Here is a 26,099-nt window from a genome sequence, read left to right as displayed (position 1 = left end):
CTTTTTTTACTAAGCGATTTAGTCTCGTGTGTGAGGAATAAAATTAGGTAAAAGCCCATTTTCGGCAGAAGCAGGTCACCAGGGCATTGCTTCCAAACTGGGGTGCCATCAGAATATAAGGGGGAGCCCTGATCCATAAGGGAGCACAAAAGGGTGACTAGCAGAAACACAGACACGTTAGGCATTTTATTGGACCCACAGGCAATCAGCTTCACAAAAGTCAGTGGCGAATGTCAGCATCATCGTGGCTTTTCTGCCACAAACACAGGGACACAAGTCTACATACATAATGCCTGGGGCAACGCCCAGGGCAGCTTCTGTCCATATCCATGTCCTGAGCAGCTCCAGAAAACAGCCTCTGAGAAAGTGGCTCCTGCTACCCTCCCCAGTGCTTTTACAATAAAATACTATCTCGGCTTTGCCCTCCCTCTAACTCTTCCTGATGAAGCAGAATGTGCACAGCCTCCAAGTAGTGCAATTTCTACCCACAGACTGCCTTCAGTTCAGCAGACTGAGGGGATGTTGGCTTGTTCGTCTCCTGATCTCTTCCACAAGGTTTTCTTTCCGAACGTCCACCTGGTCAAAACAGGGAAGAGAGCATGAGCAATGTCTGTTCCCCTTTTGCCCCTACAACTTTCTTTCTCCCTTTCTGCTTTCAGATTTCCCTAAGAATTACAACAGCGTGCATTTATATAGCACCTATTTATACAGCCAGGCACTGTGCCAAGCAGTTTTTACAACTATTATCTCACTTGATCCTGACAATCTTGGGAAGCAGGTGATACTACTAGCATCCTCACTTTACAGATGAAGAAACTGAGGCAGACCGTTTAAGTAACTTGCCCAAGGTCACACAGCTGGTATTTGAAGTCCACCTTGAATTCAGGTCTTCCTGACTCCAGGCCCAGAGCTCTATCCACTATGCCACCTAGCTGCTTCAAGTCACAGTAACCACAGACTGAGTCTGAGGAAGTTTTGGCTGGTGTCCTAAAAGGCACAGGGCTACACTGGGGAATGAAGTGGGGAAGAAGTTGTGATGTGATTTCAAGGCCATCAGGAAAAGCTCAAATTCTACCAAAACCTCTTCCCCACTAGCTTGCTAATGTTTCAAATACCTTAACTAGTACATTTAGAGAGAAAGCTTACAATCCAATTACTGTGCAGAGAAATTCACAGGGCTCTGAACCTCCATAGGTCTAAAAGCCAGAAATACTTTTCTCCTTGTAGCCTCCTGAGAGGCAGGACTGAGCGCTTTACCTTGGCCAACATTTATTTCAGCCTCTATTATGCACAATAACATTTCTATACATAAGACAGTGCAGAGCAGGAGTTCAAGTCCTTGTTTGATACATCTGAGGTGTGTGACCCTGGATAAGTCACTCAGCCCTTGCAGTGCTACAGACTAAGGTGTCAAACTCAGATAGGAAGGGATCTAGGAAGGTCACATATTGACTTCTGAAACCTCAGATTAACATTATCTGTGTTGTACTGTACTTAATTTACTTTGTGAAACATTTGTCAATTACATTTTAGTCCACTGGACAGCATTTCTCTGCTCTAGGCACCTCAGGGATATCTAGGAATTGCATAAATAACCCTCAGGGATGGAGAGCTTCCACATCTGGGAATTCTCTATACCAAAGAAATCAAAGGTCCAGGTCCCATCCCCCAATCTCTCAGGCATAAGACGCTGCAAGGTTCTGACGATACGGAGATGAAAAGAAATGCAAGGGCCTGTCGTTTCAGTTATAATTTATAGCCTTAGAGAGTTGTCTTAAATTCACAAAGATTAAATTGACTTGTTCACAGGTCCCAAAGCTAGTATATGACAGAAACAGAACTTGAACCCATCTTTCAAACATCAGGTTGGATACTCTGTCAGCTGTACCCAGCTGCCTTGGGCAGCCTAATTCAAGGCAGAAAGCAGGGGGGGGGGGTGCTGGGAGGAGAAAGGAGAGCCCTAGGCAAAATGCTCTAGGGAAATCTGAAGAGGGAACAGTTCGAGGCCAAGAGAGAAGGGGCAAGGAGAGCCAAGAATGGAGGCATGGCAGGGGAAGGGAGCAGCCAGTCTGAAAGCCCAGGAGATAAGGCTCAGGAAACAGCTGTCGGGGCAGCGGGTACAATTTGTGAAGGTGTCCATGGTGATTTCAGCCTCATTTGAGGTCAGAAAAGGAAAACAGACTTGCTTCAACTTAGATTTCTCCCCCCAGGTCCTTCTACTTCAGCTCCCTCTGGGCTCACTCACCTCTTCTCTGCTGGCCACAGAGCGAAGCTTGACAACCCCATCCTTCAGCTCCTGCTCCCCAATGATGGCCACCAGTGGAATACCAGTCTCCTCACAGTACTGCAACTGGGTCAGTAGCTTGGGGTTCTTCTTGTACAGTAGTTCAGCCTGAAGAGACCAGAGCAGAGGAGGGGCTGAGACAGAGCCTTGACTCAGAGAGAAGACTCCCGTCTGGTCCATGGTCTAGCAGAGAGGAGTGCTGGTAGTTCATCTGGTCCCACGAATTATAATTGTTGACCAGCCGTGGAAAATCAAAAGGAGCCCTTTAGACCTGTATTTAGAATCGAGTTCTAAAGCAACAGAGCATTTCCTTTGGGACTCCAGGTCATTCATCCATACCTTAATGCCCCTGTCCCATAGTTCTGCAACAAGCTTCAACCTTTCCTCCAAGAGCTTCTTTTGGGCTGCAGCCACAAGCACCTGGGTCTCTGTTGTCCGAACTTTTTCTTCAGAAGCCTAAGGAATGGACAGAGAGGGGCACAGTGTTGTGTGTGACAAGTTAGCAGTTTGGCAAACTGGATCTCTTCAAGCTTCTGGGCCTGGAGAAATAGCAGAAGTTGGGAAGAACAGCCCAAGAGCCAATCTTTCCCCCCCACCCTACCCCCTCCAGTGGAATTACAGCCAATTCAAATTTACAGTCCAATCTCCAAACCGAAGAGTATAATACATGAATATTCACAACATTCACACTTTGAAAAGAACAAAGGAGAGACCTGCAACAGCAGAATAAGTGGCTCAGTCCCTAGAGGTAGATTTGATTAACAAAGTCACAGTTCTTTGTTACATACCCACCTTCTCACACACACACACACACACACACACACACACACACACACACACACACACGAACTCGCGCGCGCATGCTCTTGCTCTCTCTCTCTCTCTCTCTCTCTCTCTCTCTCTCTCTCTCTCCCCCCCCCATCCCCCCTCTACCTAGTAAGGAGAAAGGGGGCTTCAAAATGTGAAATAAATTATTCAGAAGTCCCAAGCAGACAGTTTGCAAATGAGGACATTAGTCTCAGCCTCCCAGGAACACCACCACAACTCTAGGAGTTAGGCTCCACAGATATTATCCCCATTTGACAGGAAAACACTGAAGTTCAGAGAGCTTATTGCCTGTGGTCACACTACTGTTAGATATCTATCCGAGGTTAGGCCTGGACCAAGGTCATCTGCTTCTAAATCAGCCCTAAGCTCACTCTACCACCTGAATTTTGAGCACCATTTACTGGAATAACAGAAGGCAGGCTAAGAACTCACTAAGAACAACTGACTCAGTGAGAAGCTGCCAGGTAAGGAGGCCCAGAGATTTCAGGATGGGGTTTTCCACTCTCCATGTTAGGTCTGGGTATAGGTTTGCACCTTTTTGGGTATATTTTTTGAACCAGCACTGGGATTTCATCAGTAAAGGAAGTGTTCTGTGGAGAAACTGCTACTCAGTAAGGTAGTCTGGGAGAATTGCCTGGAGGCACTGAAAAATTCAGTGACTCTCCACCAAGACTGCCATAATAAAAAGGGTCAGAGACCACACTTGAGCCTAGGTCTTCCTGCCACCCAAGCCAGCTTTCTCCCTCTATTCCAAGCTGCCTTCTTGACCTCTTTTATTCACTCTGTAAATCATAAAGCCTTATGTGTGAGTCACTATAATTGCAAACTATGCACTTAATGATATTACAAATTTGAATACATCTAGATGTATTCAACTAGATGGCAGGGTCTATCACAGAGGCGAGGAACTTGTGGCCTTGAGCTCACATGTGGCCCTCTAGGTCCTCAAGTGCAGTCTTTTGACTAAGTCCAAATTTTACGGAACAAATCCTTTTATTAAGGGGATTTGTTCTGTGAAGTTTGGATTCAATCAAAAGGCTGCACTTGAGGACCTAGAGGGTCACGCATAGCCTTGAGACAGCAGGTTCCCCACCCCTCATCTATCCAGACAGAATCTCCCTTATTTCTCTCTATTTTACACTCCTGGTTCAAACAATGGCTTTGTATGCAGTAACACTAAATGAAAATTTTGTGGATAACTCCCCAGGAAGAGTAGCAAGGGAAGGCAAGGGCCTACAACAGCAAAAAAGGCCTCACTATAAGGGCTCAAGATAAACCCGGTAGGCAGGAACCAACTACCAACTAAACCAAAACCACTATAGTGATATCTTTTTCTTGACTCTTCCCTCAGAAAAAATAAATAAACAAAAACCCTATGCCTTTCCCAACTACGGTATTATTTTAGCTGTTCAGAGACAGACGTACTAACTGGTATATGAGTTAAAAAGCTAATTAGCCATCTCTTTGTTCTCCTGCTTAATCGTGAAATGCAATTGACACAAATATCCCAACAGGGTCCTACCTCCATCTTCTGTTCCACAATGGAGAAGATCCTTTCGACCCCAATGCTGAGCCCCACACATGGCACCTTGCGGCCCTTGGGGTCAAACATGCCAACAAGCCCATCATAGCGCCCTCCAGCAGCCACACTGCCCACACCAAGTGGTTCCTCCCCCTGTCGGGCTGGGGTCTGAAGAAGCACTGCTTCATAGATCACGCCTGTGTAGTAGTCCAGGCCTCGGGCCAGGCTCAGGTCAAAGGAGATCTGTGGAGACATGGAAATATGGTCAGTCCCAGAGGGACTGGGATCCTCTGCAATCTGCTGGGGCCTGTGCTTCCCCTACTCACCTTCTCTGTAATTCCAAACAGGGTCAGATACTCAAACAGCAGTTTCAGGTCCCTCAATCCCTCCAGGGCCTGCTTGTTCTGTGAGAGTTTGGGATCCTGCAGTAGTTGCTCTACTAGGGACACTCCACCTGAAAAACAAAGAGAGGAAAGGGTGGCATCCATCAATCTTTCATTGACTATTTGGATTGTAGCACAGTCTAATACCACTTTGCTTTGCAACTGTCTAATCTTTACAACCAATATGAATACTTATCTCATATATAAGGGTCAAAAATGGCAAGAAAATCTGAGGGTATAAGGAGCCACCAAAATGACGTACACTGGAGGCCTGGTTCACGTAGAGCAGAAAACCCAGCAACATTCCGCACCCCTCTTCCCCCCAAGAATGTCATCATAGGCTACTTCCTCCCCTCCCAAATTCTTACCTTGCTGTTTTACATAAGCTCCAATATGATCTGCCACCTCATGGGCCAGGCCTTTCTCTTCCACCATTTCATTCTTCACATCTTCCCATGACATCTGCATAGACATTAGATTCAAGGGGCCCAGAATGAATTCATAACAATGGAAGGTGGGGGCTTTATTCTTCAGGATGGCCTGAGGTTTCTGCCCCTCAACTCAGAGTAAAGGCCCTCTCCCTCCCAGACACAATTTCCCATTTCCTGCGACAGGGTAACTTTCAAGGGAAAGACGTAGGAGCTGTACAAGTTGGCTGTCACCTTGTCTAGCTTATCCACTGAAGAGCAAATTGTGCGGAACTTGCTGTCAGGAACACCACAGATGTTGAACATTCCATCCAGAATTCGCCGGTCATTCACCTGAGGATTCCAAAATCACTTTAAGCTGTGTAAATCTCTACCCTTAACTTCCTCCCTTCATGATCCTTCAAGACAGCTATTTTCATCTCTCCAAACCAGACAGGAGAGTTCAGCCATAGGAGGGGAAGACCAGGACTGTTACTCAGTCCTGATTTGTTAGTGCCACCTGGGCAGACGCAGCCCTCCCTCTCACCTTGATAAGGAAGTCCCCCAACTGAAGTGCGCTCAGGATCTCACAGATGATCTTGAGACATTCTGCATCAGGGATCATGGGGTCAAACTGCCCAGCGATGTCAAAATCCTGCATCAAAAGTGACAGGAAGAAGCCCTGAGTCAAGAGGACCAATTTCTAGCCCCTAAAGCTCCAGAGACTCCAGACCCCCACAGGCAACATCCTACAGACCTTACCGATCCCCTTCACTGCACTTCCAAACCTGGAGGATGCCATACAGTCATAAACCTCTTTAGACCATGCTGTTTTACTCTATTTTCTATTCATATCCATCATCTCTTTTAGTGAAATCTCCCCTCAAAGACTTTTCCTTTAGCCATTTATTTGCTTTTTCCCTGCTCAGCGTAGAGCTTTAATTCTGATGTGCTTACAGCTGGTTTTCACATCTTCATTTTTAGCTGCTCCTCATTTGTTCTCATCCTGATGTATCTAGACACAGGCATCATGTCTATATATGCTGCTCAGGGAAGTGAATACGTACTAAATTCTAACTGATCTCAGTGAGAACTCCATGCCCTGAGCTTTCTTGGCTCTGGATCACTCACACACTGGTAGAACTCCCGGTAACGACCACGAGTCATTGCAGGGTTATCTCGACGGTACACCTTTGCAATGTGGTAGCGTTTAATGTTGGTCAGTTTATTCATTGCCAGGTATCGAGCGAAAGGAACCTGACAATGGGTTAAGGAGAAAGTCCTCTTGCTCAGAGCTAATTACCACCAGCAGCATAAGCTAGCTGAAAACAAAGTGGCCATACTCTCCCTAAGCTCCTTGTGCAGTTGGATTACCCCAGCAAGGGGCATCAGAACCTTGGAATACTCAAAGGGATGATACCTGACATTGCAGAAACACCAATGTGGAAGAAACCCTACACTATGCTTAGTAGCTGCAGGACCATGCTATGATTGCTTTTCCTAAACAATCACTGCAGACACATAAGCATGCTTTCTGTATCATTAAAAGGAAAAGAACATCATTCTTTACCGAAGATTTACCCAATGGTCTGAACAGCCTTCAAGATGGGCAAAAGAATGGTATTCCAGAATCAGAAGATTTATAATGGATTCAGATTTGGGTCCTGGCACTATATTAAATTCCCATGTGGTGTTCCCAGGGGTGGATCCCACTAATTAGAATTTGCATCTCTATTTTAGAGAGGGACTTCGTCTAACTCATTCTACAAGTGATTCTTTGGATCATTCATTCAAGGACTTCTTCCTGTGTCCAATGTTCTCCAAATATGAGGATTCCATCACCTCCTGTCAATTAAAGTCCAATCTAAACGACAGCATCCTAGAGCTCACTTTGAAAGGATACAGTGAGATCGTAACGAAGGGCCAACAGCTCACCACCCTGATCCTTTAGGTCATAGATAAGCTTAGAGTCCTCCCCATACTTTCCAGTCAGTGTTTCCTGGAAGGAAGAGATGAAAATAGATAACTATTTCAATCACCGCAGCGAACCCCCAATAAAGATGTCTAGCATTGTATAGCCCTATCACCCGCCATGTAAAGTGTTCTGTTAGAGGATTTCAAGACTAGTTGTGGCTGTAGCTAACCCAATAGAAAATCTATCTAAAACAGGAACCAGAGCCAGAAATCAGTACAGGGAAAATTAGGTTGGTTCTCACTTTTAAATGTAAATCAAGTTCCTGCACACCAGGAATAGGGCTGGGATTGTCTCAATAGCTGATCCCTCACAACTACATCCCATTGGTATTTAACCTACTATGTATCTGCCCTGTACTCCTTCCCCTCTCCTTGCCAAACACTTCTCCCTTGGCCTTGGACCTCACCTTCAATTCGAACACAGGCGTATCTATTACTTCTGCACCATGGCGCTTGAAGCAGCTGATGATCACATCAAAAACCTTCTCCCGAACAGCCATCTGCCTAGGGCTGTAATCCCTAGTGCCCTTGTGGTCAAAATCAATCACCCAATGAAAGGAAAAAAAAAAGCAAACAAACAAGCAACTCAGTAATAAGAAATCAGGAGGAGGTGGTATTTCAGAAGTATTCTATTTATAATCTCAATTATAATGGGACAGAATTGCATTTAACTCCCTTTGAACCACCAAGCCAAATCTGCATGGCCTTAAGGGGTGGGGTTAGGCAGGATAGCTATCTTCTAAATAAAAGGCAGCTTTTAACTTTTAGCATTAGCGTTGTGCTTGGAGAGGGATATTTGGTTGGTTGATTTTAAATTATGTTAATTGTCTTAAAATATAAGTTTTAAAAAATTAACTATGGAATCCCTACAGATAATCTACATGTTATTTCTATAACCACTGGAATTCCTACTGATTGGGAAGTGTGTAAAAAAAAAAAAAAGCAGAGATTTCAACAGAGCTGCTGCCAATCTAGATTCTTCTTAAGAAATCTGCAGTAGTGGCAGTTCTCCTACAGGTTGAGATGACTAAGATCCTGCCTATCTTGACAAATTCGTAATACCCAAGTAGAATCCCATTCCAGCCGAATGCCCTAAAGTGCTGAAACAGGCACTTCTTCCCTCCTGCCTCCCAAGAGAAAACCATGTTTTCAAGTCTCTAGTAGCACTATGACCAGACCTCTCCTCTTGAACTTATTTCATTTTCCTTTGGGGCTTCTATCACTAAATTCTTTGAAGGTAGGGTCGAAATATTACCAACTTTGTATCCTCAGTGTCTATTAGTGTCTTGAACTTGTTAAACTGAACTGACCACAAACACATGTGTGTCAGATGTTGGGAGGGAGAAAGAACTTGGAACTCAAAACGTAACCAAGAAAAAATATAATATATAAAAATAAGCCAAACTGACAATGCAGTGAGGCTCATCAGAGACCCTCTGAAAAGCTTCTCTAAAAACATATTTACCTTTGGAGTTTTAAGCACAAACTTCTGTTTTCCTTCATCAGGGCCCAGCTCTGCCTTCAGCTTCAGGAGCTTCGAAACCTCCTCCTCGATCTGAGAAGGAAGGGGCCCAATCAACATGGGAATTTGGAAGGATCTGGTCCCGACCCAGGGCCCTCGTCAAGCCTGATTTTGGAGAGGCATGTGGGTACCGGGGTTCCAGACCTCTGAGTCATAGCCAGCTGTGTGACCACGGGCCAGTTGCTTTCCCTTTCTACCTCTGTCTCCTCCTCTATAAAATGGGGATAACCACAGTGCCAATCTCACCGGCATTATAAAGCTCAAGGGAGAGAATGAATAGAAAGCACCTTAAAGAATCGGAATGACGTCAGCAGGACCCGAGGCTGGTCTCTTTCAAGGCCCTCGCCCAGCCCCTTTGCGGCTTCCGTACGAGACCCCTGAGCCGGAGCTCCGTCTACCCCGGGACCCGATCTGGCCTTCCTGGCCCACCCGGCCGTATCGAGACGCTCACCAGCTCGGCGCCCGCCTTCTGCTGCTTGAGACCCCGCACCCGCTCGCCCTGGAGCCTCACGGCCTCCTCCAGCGCCGCTCGATCCGCCATCCTCGAAACCGCCGCCGCTGTCACGGACTACTTCCGGCCACCGAGCTCTGCCGGCGGACCGCGCGCCCAGAGAGAGCTTCCGGCCGGCTCGCGCCTAAACCGGAAGAGCGGAAGCCTGGAGGCTAGAGCAGCTGCGTCCTGACCTCAGGAGACGTTCTTCCCTGGCATCCTGCCCCTTGGCGAGTTTGATGCGTGGGAGCGTCACTTCACTTTTCCCTGGCACTCTTTGCCTCAGTTTCCCCCTCCCTACCTTGTCACCAGCCCAGGCGCTCTCTTGCCCCAGTCGTCCCTCCCCCTACCCCCTTGTACGGTCCTCTGCGGGGCCGCACGAACCCCAGGAAGAGAAGCCCCCAACCCTCGCCATGCAGCGCCTCGGACCCTGGTCCCGGGAGGCCTGGGCCGCGCTGGCCCTCCCGTTGCTGCGACCTCCCCGCGCCCTGTGCGCCGGGGCCACGCTGCTTTTCCGCCGGGTGCAGCCTCCAGCGCGGGAGGTATGTTCCGCCGTCTCACATTTCTCCGCGTTTTTCTGGGCGATCGTTGGCTGCTCCTGTGTTCTGCTTTCTAAAGGTCGATATCCCCCAATTAAGGTGGTAAGGGCCGAAGCCCTGGTGGACTCTTGAGGTTTGTGGAGTCGGACCGAGTTTTCTGCGTGTTCTCGGCCTGATCCTCCCGCTGTGTGCATGAGTTGTCCCGCTTGTGAATTTGTGTCCCACGATGTGAGTGCGCTTTCAAATAATCTGGCCCTGAATGCTTGATGTGTTTAGAAGGCTTTAGTTTCCTCATCGGTAAAACGGAAGTTTAAACTAAATGCGCCCCTCTGTTTCTCACATTTTCATGTTTGGCATTTTGACGTCCAAGTGACAGAAGTGCCTCTGGATCTTGAGCGAATGGACCGCAGCGCTTCGCCCCCTGGTGTTTGTGACTGGAGACCCACAGTCTACGATTTTAATTTATTCACTTACTTTTTTTTCCTACGTTTTGTTCTGAACTGTCATCCACAGGAATCTTGGAGATCTCACCTGAATGAAGACTTCAAGCAAAGCCAGATGGCTGTTTGTTTGTTATATTATAGAGCGGATCCCCATTTAGGTACAGGTTGAGATAATTGGCTTCTGAGGCCCTTCCTAGCGCTGAATGAATGAAAACATTTATGAAGTGCAGACTAAACTCAAAGCACTGTGCTAAGCGCTGAGAATACCGATAGAAAGGCTAAGCTCACGTTCTAGTAGAGGAAACCACACATACAAAAGGTTTCAATTGCTAATCAGATAGAAAGGGCCCATGGTCCTTATGGTGCAGGGCCAAACCAGGTAATAATGTCTTCTTTAGAGTCCTACGATTTAGGAAACTTAATCTCTCAATTTCTGTTTCCTCATTTTAAAAATAAAGATAATATTTGCACACTGCTTATCCTTCAGGTACGAGGAAAACACATTGCAAACATTAAACTATTCTGTAAAAGTGATGTATTACCATAATCATTGTTAGAGATGAATCAATTGCTGCCCTGAGAAATTAAATGATCAGTCACCCAACTATTAAATAGCACTACAAGGACTATCTTGAGGTATAACTCTGTGTTTTCCCAGGTTTCTGAGAAGTCTTATTGTATTGCCTGTTATAATAAACTAGTATTTTTCCATTCAATTAAATTTTTTCACACATACTGCCAAAAAAATGATAAGCTCCCTTCCCTTGAAGAACTTATGATCTAGTATTGTGATGCAGTGAAAAATGTGTTGGATTCAGATTCGGAGGACCTGAGTTTAAATCTAAATTGTCACTAATTCCCAGTGTGACCTTGCATAAGCTACATAAAACTTTCTAGGCCTCAGTTTCCTTATCTGTGCTTAAAACGAGGGGATTGAGTTAGATGGTCTTGAAGGTCCCTTCCAAGCTGCAAACCTTTCATCCTTTTCATGGAGGGAAGGGAAAGGGAATAAACATTTATATAACACCTACTGTGTGCTGGGCACTGTGCTAAGGACTTTTTTTTACAAATATTTGATCCCCACAGCATCCCTGAGAGTTAGGTGCTGTTTTTATTCCTGTTTTATATTTCAGGAAACTGAGGCAAGTAGGTTGTGGCTTTCCTAGCATGACACACGGCTAGTGAGTGCCTAAGGTCGGTTCGGACCTCAAGTTTTCCAGACCTAAGCCTGGTGTTCCAGCCACTGGGCCACCAGCTGCCTCAGTAGAGGAGTTAATAATCCAATGCTAACAAGTAAAAATCTAATAAATTTTTCTTGTTGTATCTTTATTCTAAAGCATGTTTCTGTCAGAACCTTTCTAGGTCCAAAGGGCCATAGCTTAGCCCTTTTGTAGGGAGTCACCCTTCTGGTCTGTCGTTATTATGGTATTTTGAAGCTAGAGGTAAAGACCCTTTCTTTTAGTTCCTGGTCTTGCCATAGGCTTATTCTTTTTGTAAGTTCTTGTTTGTTTCTGGGTCTTAGTTTCCTTGGGTATAAGTCATCCAAAAGTCTTGGGTAGGATTGACTGGCTGATTTTGACTCACCGAAAAGTCAGAGAACCTGACTTTTGACTCTCCCAGAGATGGAGGGTACCAGAATGAGAGTGAATCACACAGTATGGTGGGATGGATATCTCAGTACAGTGAGAGCCCCTGGGGAAAAGATCTGACTTCATTCAGAATCCTTTATGGACACAATTTGGGCACAAGTGAAGAGCCTGGGGAGCTTTTCTCCCTGTAACTGGAAGACTGGAAATTCCGGGGCTCAGAGATGTATGGTCATTGCTTAGTGTGCTGTAATGATTTCCTTCCAGTTTGCAGAGGCCAGGCTGAAGACTCAGCTGGAATCAGATAAAGAGAAATCCAATTTTGTTATCAAGACTCCCAAGGTAATCCTCTTCTGTCTTCCTTTTTGGTCTCCTTTCCCAATATCCTGGGTGCTTGGGAAGAGCAATCTGCCCCTACTTGAGGTGGGACCTTGTAGTGAATTACCATTTGTATCCTACAGTGGATAGATTGCACTGGGAGTCAGAAAAAGCTGGGTTCAAATCTTACATCAGACATTTACTAAGTATATGACTCTTCTCAGGAGACTTCTCAGTTTCTTCATTTGTAAGGTGAGAATAATAGCTGTACCTGCCTCATAGGGTTGTTGTGAGAATAGTGTATAAAGTACATTACGAACCTTAAAGTGCTTTACAAGTGTCAATTATTGTTGTGAGGCCTGTCCATTGTTCCCTATTTCCTAGGCCTTCTGTAATTTGCCTTTAAACTCTTCCCCTACTTCTCTTTATTCTGGTTGCTTTTGGCTCATAGGGTACCAGAGATCTTAGCCCTCAACAGATGGCTATTCGAGAGAAAATCCTTAATGCTGTCATCAGCTGCTTCAAGCGCCATGGAGCTAGAGGGCTAGACACACCAGCATTTGAACTAAAGGTGACAGAAAGGAAAAGGGGGGAGGGAGGAATAGTATTGAAATTCTTCCTTTCTTAGCCTCCAGTATCCCAAACCATATTTTTAAGCTATAGATTTGTGCTTGTCCAGGAGGTGCTAACAGAGAAGTACGGAGAGGACTCCAGACTCATCTATGACCTGAAGGATCAGGGTGGGGAGCTACTGGCACTTCGATATGACCTCACAGTATCCTTCTAAGAACTGTTTTACTTTATCCCGGGCTGTCCTTTCCCAAGTCAAGGGAGGGGATTGTGGGTGTTGTGGCCCTATTTGGAGGTCTGATTCCTGTTTTATGTTAGATGGCCCAAGGAGGCATTCTCATAGTAAACTGGTGAAGATCAGGCTTTCAAACTGAAATAATCTGGGAGAAGTAAGGATTGGGGTGAATAGGAAAGAAGGATCCCAGGGGTCTTAGGCCACTTAGATCCTTGTTTGCCCTTCCCTGAATTTTCAGTTTGACAAGATGATGTTGGAATCTACTGATTTGTATAGATGTGGTTGGTTGTCAGCTCTGGAAGGGAGAGTGCTTCTTCCTTAATGATTTCTTGTGAGGTTCCTTTTGCTCGTTATTTGGCCATGAATAAGATAAAGAAGATGAAGCGCTATCACGTTGGGAAGGTGTGGCGACGGGAGAGTCCCTCCATAACCCAAGGTCGTTACCGGGAGTTTTGCCAATGTGTGAGTGACTGGGGCAGAGAGGAGGGGGGAGTTCTGTGAGCAGTGCTCCTGGAAACACATTTAGTTAGAGGATTTTCAAATTTTCATTGTTTCTATTTGCTACAGGATTTTGACATTGCAGGTCATTTCGATCCTATGATCCCTGATGCAGAGTGTTTAAAGATCATATATGAAGTCCTAAATGCGTTGCAGTTGGGGGACTTCTTAATTAAGGTAAATGTGAAAACAGAAGAGGAGGGGGGTGTGCATGACCTGAGATTATTTCCTTCAGGTTCTCATCTTTGCTCCATGGTAGTCCCAACCTCACTCCTTGGCTTTAGCAGCTGTTTCTAAATAGCCTGGTTGCAAGACTTCCGTTCTCCTCCTTTTACTAGAGGGAATCACTGGGAAAGGAGAATGGACCTCTCTTTTGGGAATAGGTATTGATGGAGTATCTGGTGCATATGGAATTCACAGGTGAATGACCGGCGAATTCTGGAGGGGATGTTTGCTGTCTGTGGTGTCCCTGATAACAAATTCCGATTTATCTCTGCTTCAGTGGATAAGCTGGGCAAGGTAACAAAGGAATATCTTTTCATTTTCCCTCATCTAAGTTTTCGTAGCTTATCTCTTTCCAAGCCATTTTGTTTCAGAAAATTAAAGGACTATGTGTAAATTAAGCCATCTTAGTTAAAGTTATTGTAAAGAGGTGCAGAGAAAGTCTAACTAAACTATGACCTGATTTCAGTCCTTCAGTGGGTACTTGGAGTTTCCCTAATAACAGTTCACATTAATGTAGAAATGTAAGGTTTACAAAGTGCTTTCCTCACAACAGTCCTATAAGGAAGCCATTAAAATGATGATTATCCTTACTTTACAGGTTAAGGAATAAGCAGTTTAGGTGGCTTGCCTTGGGTCACATAGCTAGTAATTGTTTAAGACAATTCCTGGGGTTCTTTCTTGAACCCTCAGTTTTTGCTCTATCCATTACTCTATCCTGGTTCTTGTCTATCATGAATTTTAGACACATGGCAGGCATTCAGATGTTTACTGATTGAAAGGAAGCAGGGTCTTGGATATGAGCTCATATTTCTCTATCTGCAGATATCCTGGAAGGACGTGAGACAAGAGATGGTAGGAAAGCTGGCTCTGGCCCCTGAAGTGGCAGATTGCATTGGGGTTTACATTCAGCAGCACGGTAAGAAGCAGGTTCCCCTAGAATTGAATGTACATTTGATGGGGCTAGAGTCTGTGTCTGTTGCACATCTAACACTGAGCCCACTTTTCTAGAGAGATGGGTCCCTCGGGATAAAGCTGGTCTTGAACTTATTTCAGCCTTTTCCTATCTTTTCTGCTTCTTTAGAAGGCAGAAGGCAGAAGCAGGGGAGTAACAGTGGTAGTGGGACTTCTCTCAAACACCATGGTGGGTACTGTTTTGGAAAGATAGAGTCAAAAGGACACTCAACTTGAAGTCAGGAAAGACCTCAATTAGAATCTTGCCTCTGATACACACTGGCTTTGTGACTTAGCCTCTCTGAGTCTCCCCTCATTTATGTAATGGAGCTGTTAAAACTCTGTACTACTTACCTCACAGGGTTGATGTGAAGATTAAATAAAATATGTAAAGCAGTTTGAATGCTAGCTATTTTTATTGTTTTATTCGTCTTGTCTTTTTGTTTGGATGAATTCCAGAGACCCTGTTTCCCCTGTCTGTCTGACTTTTATGTTTGACTCTCCCAGGTGGAGTGTCCCTGGTAGAGCAGCTACTGCAGGATCCCAAACTCTCACAGAACAAGCAGGCCCTGGAGGGATTGAGGGACCTGAAACTGCTGTTTGAGTATCTGACCCTGTTTGGAATTACAGAGAAGGTGAGTAGGGGAAGCACAGGCCCCAGCAGATTGCAGAGGATCCCAGTCCCTCTGGGACTGACCATATTTCCATGTCTCCACAGATCTCCTTTGACCTGAGCCTGGCCCGAGGCCTGGACTACTACACAGGCGTGATCTATGAAGCAGTGCTTCTTCAGACCCCAGCCCGACAGGGGGAGGAACCACTTGGTGTGGGCAGTGTGGCTGCTGGAGGGCGCTATGATGGGCTTGTTGGCATGTTTGACCCCAAGGGCCGCAAGGTGCCATGTGTGGGACTCAGCATTGGGGTCGAAAGGATCTTCTCCATTGTGGAACAGAGGATGGAGGTAGGACCCTGTTAGGATAAGTGGGGAAGTCCCTTCCATGCTTTCTAAGACTTATCTGGACCTTCTTTCTGACAGTGAGGGGTTTCTGATCCTGATTTGTTGAAGAGGAATTTTAGCCAGTGTTTCTTGCCTGTCTTTCTTTAGGCCACTGAGAAAATTCAAGGGACAGAGACACAGGTCCTTGTGGCTGCAGCACAAAAGAATTTCCTTAAAGAACGGATGAAACTGATTGCAGAACTCTGGGAGGCTGGGATCAAGGTGCCAGTATCCTGTGGTCTGGGGAGACACTCCTCTTAATCTACCTGGTCATCATCAGAGTGGCTTTCTAGGGGAGGAGGGCCAGATGTTGGGAAGAATCTTTCTTTTGGGGGTAGAAGGGCATGGGGAGGAGGGTGGTGAGGCAGTGGGTTTACTATATCCAAATCCCTGGGATTATTTCTTGCTTCAAGGCTGAGATGCTATATAAGAAGAACCCAAGTTTCCTGACTCAGCTGCATTACTGTGAGGAGAGAGGCATTCCACTGGTGGCCATTATTGGGGAGCAAGAGCTAAGAGATGGTGTTATTAAGCTTCGTTCTGTGGTCAGCAGGGAGGAGGTAAGACGGCGATGGGAAGGTAGGGCAGATCAAACTGTCCAAAAGAGCTATGCTTAAAAAATCCTTGGGAATAGTGAATTGTAGGGCAGCTGAGATTCTAGAGAATGCAAGTAGCCACCACAATAGCCTGGAACAAGGGGCTCAAAAATTAGGCCAGAGACAGATGGCATGTATCTACATGGTGAGATTTTGGAATTTAGTTCAACAGAATAATCAGACTACATAGTCTTGCCTTCTTAATTTGGATAGATGGATCTTACACAAAAACCCTTGAGACAGCATGCTGTTGTAACAATTCGGCTAGCAGCTGCTGTGGGGGTGAAAAACCAACAACAACCAGCTCATAGAATGCTGCAAGCCCAGGTTCTTTTCATCTGCTTTACTAAGGAAAGCAACGTTAAGGGGTTAACAATCTTACTTTAATCCAGCATACAAATATCATTCACTTAGTTCAGGGGAAAAAGACAGACAGCACCTTGAACTTCAGAGCAAATACAAATTACAAACATCAACAGACAGAACAATTCATAGTTACCAACATCTGAGTTCAGCCTGGAGCTTGACAGGGGCTGGCCCAGAGTCACGCAGTATTCCTGCTGTGGGTCAGAGCTTCGAAAAAAGAAAGCCAACCCCTGGTTTTATATTTCTTGTTTGGGGTCAAAGGTGAGTCACACATGTGACTCACCCACGAGACCTAAAATCATCACAAAAATTCGACTTAATCCCATGTGATCTAAGAGCCCCTGATGTCACAAACATGTCACTCAAACCCATGTAAACTAGGCTTTCCCTTGAGGCAAGGAGGTCATCAAAGACTCCTAATTTAATCAAGGAAACAAAGGCCAAACTCTTCAAGGGCACTTGGTTGAATAAGTGCTAAGAGCCCATCTTGATTCCCAGTACACATGCACATACAAACACCTTCGTGATAACTTCATATGTAGATGCTGACAGACTATAGGATGAAAGCTAGCAAGCAACTAGAGCTGCTGAAGAATTTATTTTTCTATAAACTAACTTTCATGTTTCAGGTGGACATTAAACGGGAAAATATTGTAACTGAAATCCAGAGGAGAATGTCTGAATCCTGATCCTGCCTGTTCTTCATCCGCTTGTTCAATTGGTGAAGGCCCTATCCAGTTTCACATTTGGGTCAGGGTAGACTACACATCCCTTCTACCTCCTTCCTGCAGCTCCCTCTTCAGTCCTTGTTTGGAGGTGGGGGAGTATCAGTGGAACATGGGCTCCTGAATCCTGTTGCTTTAAATCAGTGGTGTTTGAGAGGAAGCGGAGCATCCACTTTTAACAGGTGGGGATAGTGACTTCTAGAATAAGAATGTCACAGAGACACTAGTATGTTTGTACTATCACTGACTGCAAAGAAGATGTAAGTTGAACTGTGTTCTCTGAGCAGTCATTGAGGGAGTTAAACTCTGAAGAAATCTTGAACTGAGGGAGTTCTTTCTGAGGTCAGAACTCAAACCTTCAGTTACGGTCTGAACCCACCAGGAAAAAAGCTTGGCTGTCCCAGAGATATGCTTCTAGCCTGTTACTATCTTGCTTTGGGTGTTGGAAGGAGATGGGCAGGAGGGAGGAGTGGATGTCCAGATTGAGTCCACACTCCAACGAGATCAAAAAGGCATGGTGTAGCTCCCTTCCTAGCTTTTCTCACTTGTGCTAGGGATAAACTAATGCTTAGCTTCGTCATGGTCTCGGATGTTGAACCGAGCAGGTCACTTATGCTCTCCGAGCTCCAGTTCCTTATCTGTAAAATGAAGAGGTTGAACCAGATGACCTCCGAGGTGCCTTCTAGGTTGTACATACATGAAATATGTCCCCATGAACTGCAACAACAAAAAGGAATACTTGATAAGGGTGAGATTGGTGCTTTCTTCCCCTCCACTGATTCTAGGTTATACAACTATCATATTGCGATCTTTTCCCTGGGCCAGAATAGCTGCTGTTGTTATCCTGTGGCTTGCCACATGAGTAGCTATTTGGAGATGATTTTTATAATATACTAAATGTAACTAATTTAGACACTTTGTAATTAGAAGCATTTGATTTACATTCGGCATGGGGAATGATTTGGGTATAAAAATCTGGGCTATCTCTGACCTGGGAATGTAGCTTTCCTTTTACATCTTCAGACGTTGCAGTGGAGATGTTTCTGTTCTCAGGATCCCCAGTACTTAACTATAGTTATTCTGTTATTCTCGGGAAGGTGCCAAGTTCTGAGTGGCATCTAGTGTCTCGGCCCTTCATTATGCACCCAGTAGCGGGCACTGAAATAAACTAGTCTCCTTTGTCGTTACAACACTGGAGGAATACACCCAGGCTCCTAATGTTCTGGTGATACTGAATGTTTGCAGCATAAATGTTCACAGCCTATCATCCCTTTATGGCTCCTTTGCTCCATTGTTGGTAATGCCTAACTAAAACTACGCCTGCAAAGTTCTTTATGCTCGGAAGACAAGTTTTGGCTTTTCTGGATTTTAGGGTTCACTGCCACCCCGTAGACCCCCACTCCAGGCCCGCCTTCGGCTGCCGAAGACCATGGGAGTTGGGGGCGGGGAGGGTTCCTGGGTTCTTCCCTCGCTGTGGCTTCATCTTCTGGGCAGAATCGGGTCGGCCTCGGACCCTGAAGGAACTGGCCCCTTCGTGGGACCCTCTTGCCGAACATTTAGGGCCGGTGTCAAACGTCCGGCTCCCATCTCCTCGCCCCGGGGACGTGTTCCTTCCCGGGCATTCGGGTTCTGTTTACTGCTGTGTGTCAGCCACAACCCCTGGGATCAGCGTCCACGTCTGTACAACGAGAGTTAGGCCTGAGCTTCGATTTTGTAAGAGACATTGCAGCGATCATGTCGAGAAATAAAACGTTCTTCCCGTTGCTTCGTGTGGCGCGTGCGCAGTTTCTAAAGGGGAGGGCGGGGTGCGTTAGCGCTCCGGCTGAGTCGGAAGTGCTGATCTCGGAAGTCCTCCGGTGACGCTCTAGCCTGGTAGTACGATAGAGACGTGGGAGGACTGCTCTGCTTTACGGCTCCGGGAGCCTTTACATTATTTTCCGTCTTCATCTTCTCTTCGCCGCGAAGATGGCGTCTGGCAGCGGGGTAGGTGTCTTGCGGGGGGTGGCGGAGCTTCGGGGGTTTGAGCTGGGTCCGAGTGTCCCTTCTCGCAGAGCCTCCCCTCCAGGCTGGCCCTGGAGGCAGCAGCCCTGGGTCTGCTGCCGCTTTCTTCGGCGCGGAGTGGCGCCGAGGAGCCGGCGTCCTGGGGTCCGGAGCTGCCCGGGCCGGGGGGCTTCGGCCGCGGAGGCTCGCTGCCGGCTCATTGCCGGGGTGCGGCGGGCCCTCGCCGAGGCCGGGGTTGCCTTGAGTTTCCTGAAGGCCTTTGGGTCACACAGGTCAGATGGTCCTTAGTTAAGCGCCTACTGTGTGCAGAGCGTGCGCCAGACGCTGGGCCGGTAGGAAGTTTACATAAGATCGTGGGGCCTTGTGGAGGTACTGTCTCGTCCGAGCCTAAGACGCCGGTCCAGTTAGTGACGATCGACGGTGTGAGGTGACGCTTGCTTTGAGCTTCCCGAGGACCTGGCTCTGTCTGGAGAAGGGGAGGGAGGACTGACACAGTGCCATCGTCTGTGCTTGAGTGCCTGAACACCACCGACGGGTAGGGTTCCCCGGGAAGGGTAGCAGAAAATCCAGAAATGTTTTCTTTTGACAGACTAAAAACCTGGATTTCCGCCGAAAGTGGGACAAAGACGAATATGAGAAACTTGCAGAGAAGCGGCTTAACGAAGAAAGAGAGAAAAAAGATGGTGGGTAAAACTCCCTTGAATTTCTGCTTTCTCTGGGCATGCAGAAATAGTTCAGTGAATTAGTGAGTTTTGGTTCTCCTCTCTGCCCTGTTACTAGCAGATTCTTTGGCATTTGGGCCAATTTCTGGCCCTCAGTTTTTAACCTATGCTTCCTGGCCTTCTACCTTGCCTCCTTTCTTTAGTTACTGTTCTAAGGCAGGGGAATTTCAGAGCTCAGAAATACATGTTTTAGATGGTGTGAATTACTACTAGGGACACTGCTGTCCACCTCCATACATAGAAAAATGTTTGGATTGACATGAGGTTTATGTCCCAACTTGGAAACTTCAGTTAGCCTGTGAAAAGCAGGGCTCTATATAGTAAAGTTTGTGAATATAGGTCTTTAGAGTTGCGCCGTTGCCCAATCTGATCGTAATCCTTGATGTACCGGTTCTTTGAATGACTTAAGCATTTGGGGATTTGTTTCCTTGTTGCTGCTCTCACTTGGTTTGCTCAACAATCAGTTCTCCCTTTCTCCGCGTCAGCTGTGTACTGAAGGATACCTTCATTCCACCTTTTACATATTGTTTCCTGACAGCTCAGCCTCATTATTTTTCTTCTTCGTTCCTATGGATTAAGTAGTTGTCACCTCCCAAGTCTGTCAATTCTAACTCTGTGACATCTCTCACATCTGTCTCCATCTTTTTTTTTCACAGCTGCCCCTCTACATCAAGCCCACATCACTCCTTTCCCAAACTATTGAAAATACCTCTTAATTGGTCTCTCTGCCTAAAAATCCCTCCCGCCCCATCCAACCCATTTTCTACACCATTGCCAATATATTGCTAAAGCACAGATCTGCCAAGTCACTCCGCTGCTCAGTAAACCCCAGTTGCTCTCTCTTGTATCTTAAATCAAATATAAGCTCTTCTGTTTGGCATTTAATGTCAGTCTGCCTTTCCAAGCTTATTGTGTGATACACATTCTAGGGTCCAATATTGGCCTTCTTGTTCTTGTTTAAACATGATATTCTGTCTCTTAATGCTGTGCCTTTGTCAAGCTTTCAGACCCGAATGCTTAGAGTGCAGTCCCTGCTTACCTCCACCTCTTAAAATCTCCAGTTTCCTTAAGAGCTCTGCTCAAGCTTTATCTCCTTCATGAGATCTTTCCTTGATCCCAGCAGCTGCTAGTATCTCTCACCCCAAATGACCTCATACTGTATTTATTTTGCATGTAAGCATGTGTATATGTGCAGTGTGTTTTCAGCTCCGGTAAAATGTCAGTTCCTGGAAGGCAGGGCCTTTAGTTTTTTCCTCTTTATCCCCATTGCCACATAACACTGTATGTGGTAGGTGCTTAATAAATGCTTGCGATCAGTTGATTATTAGTCTGTGCTCATTAAATTGCTTGAGTCAGCGATGTCTTCCTTCAAAGTATTACTGAAATCTCTCCTGTGACTTTTAAAATACTAGTTCCCAGGCAGGCATCTAATTCAATTGAATACATTATTTACAATCTGCTGCTTTTGGAGCCTCTGCCAAAGTTGGGGAGGAGGTAGCTGTTATTTTTTCTTTAACTCATTGTTCCATCTTCAGCCATGTCCTAGGGAGTTAACTGTCATAGGGAGCTGGTCAATTAGTCAACATCTTTGAGGAGTCTATTGTCTGTAGAGCCGGGCTTCTTAGTGTTTTTCTGTGTCACGGACCCTTTGGCTTGACGAAGCCCACAGACTCCTCAATGTTGTAGTTTTTGTTTTTTAAATCGTATATAACTGAAGGAAATGCTGAATTTCACCTGGAGTTAGTGGAAAAAAAATAAATATTTTTTTTTTCCCTATCCAAGCTCACAGAGGGCCCCCTGCCCAACTCCCCGCCCAGGTTATGCTTAGAGCTCTCGGGATTCTGGGAGACCCCAGCGTAAGACACTCAGTCTGATGTATTGTTGGAGTATCTGAGTCTGGAGAAAAGGGGAAATTAAATTAGATTGTTGACTTTTACTTTCTGTCCTAGCAGAAGAATTCCTGCATTGAAATGAACTATAGTTTCTAGCATTCCCTTCCCCAGCCGGGTCTCACTGACCACATCCATTTTTCTTTCAGGAAAACCAGTGCAGCCTGTCAAGCGGGAGCTCTTACGACACAGAGACTACAAGGTTGACTTGGAGTCCAAGCTGGGAAAGACCATTGTTATCACCAAGACCACCCCACAGTCTGAAATGGGAGGGTGAGTAGCCTCTTACTTTACCACAAAGAGCAGGACTTATGAGTGGTCAGTAGTAAGAGCCAATAGGGTAGCTTCATTTGGCTCTGGGGAGAGTTTCCAAAATAAACTTTAACTTATTGATAGATTGTTAGAGATTAGTTGGCAGTCAGCTAAGTTGAAGACTGCCGGAATAGGGTTTTTTGGTAGTGACAGAACTGGAAATGTGCTATTAATAAGGGAAGTAGCTGAGGAATGTCTCCAGGGCTTGGAGTGGTGGGATCCTGGGGGGTCATGATTGATTCTAACTCTTAGAGCTTGGGGATTCAGGCCTCCTGGCAGCCTAGGAATAGAGCTTTGTCACATTGACAAGGACCCATGTTTAGAGTTCTTCTCCTTAGTCCATGCCAGAGACTGACCAATAGTTTTTAAAGATTTATCTAGCAGACCCCAGGCCTGTCACCATACTTCTCTTCTGCAGCTTGCTAAGATTTTTGTCAGAACTGGCCACAGGTGGCAGCTATACCCTCTTATCCATTTTACTTGGGAGGTTCTCTCTTAGCACCTCTTCCTGGTGATCTCGGGATGTCTTAGGAAATAAAAAGTTGGGGAAGCATTGACCTAAAGTTTTCAATGAGGTAAGGGTCGTGACATGTTTTCAGGCAGCTCAAATAAGAAGTACTTCCCTGTCTATGTAGGTATTACTGCAATGTCTGTGACTGTGTAGTGAAAGACTCCATCAACTTCTTGGATCACATCAATGGAAAGAAACGTAAGGAATGATGAAATTTTGGAGTGGGTTTTGGGGATCCCCACAGCTCTTGCTGGAGGCTCAGAGTAGATGCTTTTCTTGCCTTTGCACAGGGAGTTCCTTTCTCTTCATCAGTAGATGTTTATGGAGCTCATGAGGTACATCATACTCTTTTGTTCTACAATCCAATTAGCATATCTTCCCAGTGTCCATTTTTATTGCCCAAATATAGACACTTCTTTGAGGTTGCTAGGTGCAGGGACAGAAGAGGTCCCTGGAGCTGCCCTCAGCAGAACTGGCTCTTGTTTCCCGAAACTATCTAGGTTGTGGAGAGACACCTTGGAGAGGGTTTATTGAGGCAGCAGGGTAATTTGGCAAGAGTACTTGATTTGGAGACAGGAGACTTGGGTTTAAATCCTAGCTCTGCTATTTAACTAGCTGAATGACATTGGGCAAGTAACTTTATTTTTCTGGACCTCATTTTCCTCATTTGTAAAATGAGAGAGTTTGGCTAGATGTTCTCTAAATCTATACCCTTTGGGGGATAGGGATAGAGGCAGGGGAGAGAAGAGATGTGAGGGAGAGTAGGGAGGTGAGGAGCTGGAAGAAAGGATAATGGTTCCATACTTCTCCCCCTCAGATCAGCGGAATCTGGGCATGTCAATGCGAGTGGAGCGTTCCACCTTGGATCAGGTGAAGAAACGCTTTGAAGTGAACAAGAAGAAGATGGAGGAAAAACAAAAGGACTACGACTTTGAGGAGAGGATGAAAGAGCTCAGAGAGGAGGTGAGGCTCAAGGCAACCCTTTCCAGACTGAGGCTTCTATAAAATGCAGCTTTTAGGACCACTGGGAAGCACTCTTCTCCTCTCAACAAGGTGGAAAAAAGTTATCTGCTGTGGAGCACACCCTTTCCCTATCTCCACTGCCTTTCTGTGGTTTCCAAAACCCAGAAATGAGTAATGAAATAAATAAGTTTAGACTACATCATGTAAACCCTAATTCCAATACTATCTTCCTGACTTGCTTACTTCCCAGAGGGGAGACACTAGTCCAGAGGTGGGGAATCTCTGTCCTCGAGGCCACATGTGGCCCTCTAGGTCCTCAGTGAAGCTCTTTGACTGAATCCAAACTTCACAGAACAAATCCCAAAGGATTTGGGTTTGGATTCAGTCAGAGGGCCACACTCGAAGACCTAGAGGGCCACATGTGACCTCGAGGCCACAGGTTCCCCACCCCTGCACTAGTCCTTTAGCAGTGAACCCTTTGATTTAGAAGAATTTATTTCTGGCTCCTGATTTCCTGTGGTTCTGGCATAGGGGCCTCTTTTGATGTTGAAGTGAACAGGAGTTTGAAATAATGGAAAAGAAACTTTTGCCGTGTATGAGATCATCTGTTTTCCAACTCCCATCCCCTCTACTGCAATCTCTTCCTTTTTCCTGTACCGTTGTGATTGCATCATTTTCGTAGTAAGTCTGTCAGTAGGAAAAAGGGAATCTTGAAAGCCATTTGGGCCTCTGTCATGAGTTAGGTGGGAATCGCTGGTAGATGACTCATAGACCAGCATCCATGGTGGCCATTCCTCCCTCTGAGCTACTGCAACTTGCCTTGGGCTCTGATTTTGGCTTTATGACGGTGCTGTGGATTAGGAAAGCTAAAATGATCCTCTTTGGCTCTTTGCAGGAAGAGAAGGCCAAAGCCTACAAGAAGGAGAAACAGAAGGAGAAGAAGCGAAGGGCGGAGGAGGACTTGACATTTGAGGAGGATGATGAGATGGCAGCTGTTATGGGCTTCTCTGGCTTTGGCTCCACCAAAAAGAGCTACTGATTCCCTCCGAACTTGTCTTATTCCCAAGCCTGACTCTGTGGGATCACGGACATCCAAGGCATTTGGGGAAATTCTTCAAAGACCTGACACACGGAGGGAAGAAAGCAATGTATTTCTCTCCCTTCAGCCTGAGTGCGGCCAGGACCTGGAGAAGTTGGGTTCCAGCCGTCTGATGTTCATATTTGATGGAGCTGCAGTTCATCTGTCCTAACTTCCTAATAAAAAAGAAACCTCCCACTCGTCAGCTGCTTCCCCCCGAAGCTCTTCCTGCATCCATCCTTCTCTCTTCCCTTCTCCCTCCTACAATGATTGTCATAAAGTTACTGCTTTTGTTCTCTTCAAGCCCTTGCCTTCTCTACCCTTCCTCACCTTACACCTCCAGTGTTCTGGCTGTTTACTCCTAATGTTCTGTGGCCATGTGTGTGCACATATAGTGTTCTGCCAGGTACTTGTATGTATGTGTGTGTGCATGAAGAATTCCTGTAGAGGGCTGGAGCCTGAGCCATAAGGCCACAGCTGCTCTCATTCCTGACGTCTTGGGCTGCAGGTGCCTCCTGTGGCTTGTTTTAGAGCATGTAATGGGGAATTAAATGGATGAGTGTTTGGTGTGGTTTGTTTCTGGTGAGTTATTTGACCTTTTTTGTTTAGTCCTGGGCTGTTTTAGCTTTTAAATTTGTATCTTTTAAATGAAAATTACTCTGTTTTTGTCTTCCTTGTATTTAGGCTCCGATATGAATCTTAACTGATGCAAAAAGCCCCAGTGTGGGATTTTGTGTGTGCCCAGGGACAAACTTAACATATAGAATTAAAAGAAGAAAAGCATGTTGGCTGGCACTATTTCTCATATTAGTACTGGATGCACCATCTTTCTTTTGTACTCTTTTTCACACTGATGCTTTTTGCATAGAGCCCGACCTTAAATTTTCTCTTCCTTTGATTCCTATTAGCCTTTCTGCTTGGGTCTCTAAACCTTTTTTATCCCCTCGCAAATTTAACTTTCTACCTCCTCTCTTAGTCAATACTGGTCTCTTCTTTGACTTCTGAAGTATGACCCTAATGAAATCGTTGTGCACCTGACTTTTAGTATAACGGACCTCAGTACTGGCTGCAGGATCTAATTATTACCAGCTCTAGCAGGCAGAACTGTAAGCAGCTCTGATCCCTAAGTAGGCAGCATGAAAGGGTGCTGATAAACATTTAAAA

General features: G+C 45.8%; 3 protein-coding genes across 5 annotated transcripts; 2 read left to right on the top strand and 1 right to left on the bottom strand.

The window, feature by feature from the left end:
* Window positions 1-165: 165 nt before the first annotated feature.
* Window positions 166-9,913, bottom strand: LOC118841705 (histidine--tRNA ligase, cytoplasmic). The gene is made up of 13 exons (XM_036749298.1): window positions 9,372-9,913; window positions 8,864-8,953; window positions 7,806-7,925; window positions 7,328-7,423; window positions 6,556-6,681; window positions 5,972-6,079; window positions 5,680-5,778; window positions 5,386-5,479; window positions 4,961-5,088; window positions 4,635-4,877; window positions 2,624-2,740; window positions 2,246-2,392; window positions 166-576 (listed from the first exon to the last, which is right to left on the bottom strand). Exons 1-13 carry the CDS (start codon window positions 9,459-9,461, stop codon window positions 499-501), a joined length of 1,536 nt encoding a protein of 511 aa, XP_036605193.1. The 5' UTR covers window positions 9,462-9,913; the 3' UTR covers window positions 166-498.
* Window positions 9,560-19,222, top strand: LOC118841703 (histidine--tRNA ligase, mitochondrial-like). 3 transcript variants are annotated; one of them, XR_005009868.1, is made up of 14 exons: window positions 9,633-9,952; window positions 12,246-12,320; window positions 12,748-12,867; window positions 12,976-13,071; window positions 13,438-13,563; window positions 13,669-13,776; window positions 14,020-14,118; window positions 14,647-14,740; window positions 15,283-15,410; window positions 15,494-15,736; window positions 15,881-15,994; window positions 16,186-16,332; window positions 17,364-17,641; window positions 18,832-19,222. XR_005009868.1 is itself a non-coding variant. In XM_036749297.1 (13 exons), the coding sequence occupies exons 1-13, from the start codon at window positions 9,650-9,652 to the stop codon at window positions 17,421-17,423; spliced, it is 1,713 nt and encodes a 570-aa protein (XP_036605192.1). In that variant the 5' UTR covers window positions 9,560-9,649; the 3' UTR covers window positions 17,424-19,222. The 3 variants fall into 3 exon arrangements, 2 of the variants coding, with proteins under 2 accessions (XP_036605192.1, XP_036605191.1); XM_036749297.1 differs by having other exon boundaries at window positions 9,560-9,952; window positions 17,364-19,222; XM_036749296.1 differs by having other exon boundaries at window positions 13,477-13,563; window positions 17,364-19,222.
* A 103-nt stretch (window positions 19,223-19,325) lies between these two features.
* Window positions 19,326-25,718, top strand: ZMAT2 (zinc finger matrin-type 2). The gene is made up of 6 exons (XM_036752942.1): window positions 19,326-19,442; window positions 20,050-20,143; window positions 22,221-22,344; window positions 23,019-23,092; window positions 23,712-23,857; window positions 24,753-25,718. The coding sequence occupies exons 1-6, from the start codon at window positions 19,425-19,427 to the stop codon at window positions 24,894-24,896; spliced, it is 600 nt and encodes a 199-aa protein (XP_036608837.1). The 5' UTR covers window positions 19,326-19,424; the 3' UTR covers window positions 24,897-25,718.
* The last annotated feature ends 381 nt before the right edge of the window (window positions 25,719-26,099 follow it).

Source organism: Trichosurus vulpecula, chromosome 3 (genome assembly GCF_011100635.1).
Source record: "Trichosurus vulpecula isolate mTriVul1 chromosome 3, mTriVul1.pri, whole genome shotgun sequence".
In the NCBI taxonomy this organism is placed as follows: domain Eukaryota; kingdom Metazoa; phylum Chordata; class Mammalia; order Diprotodontia; family Phalangeridae; genus Trichosurus; species Trichosurus vulpecula.
This window is presented reverse-complemented; position numbering and strand designations above follow the sequence as displayed.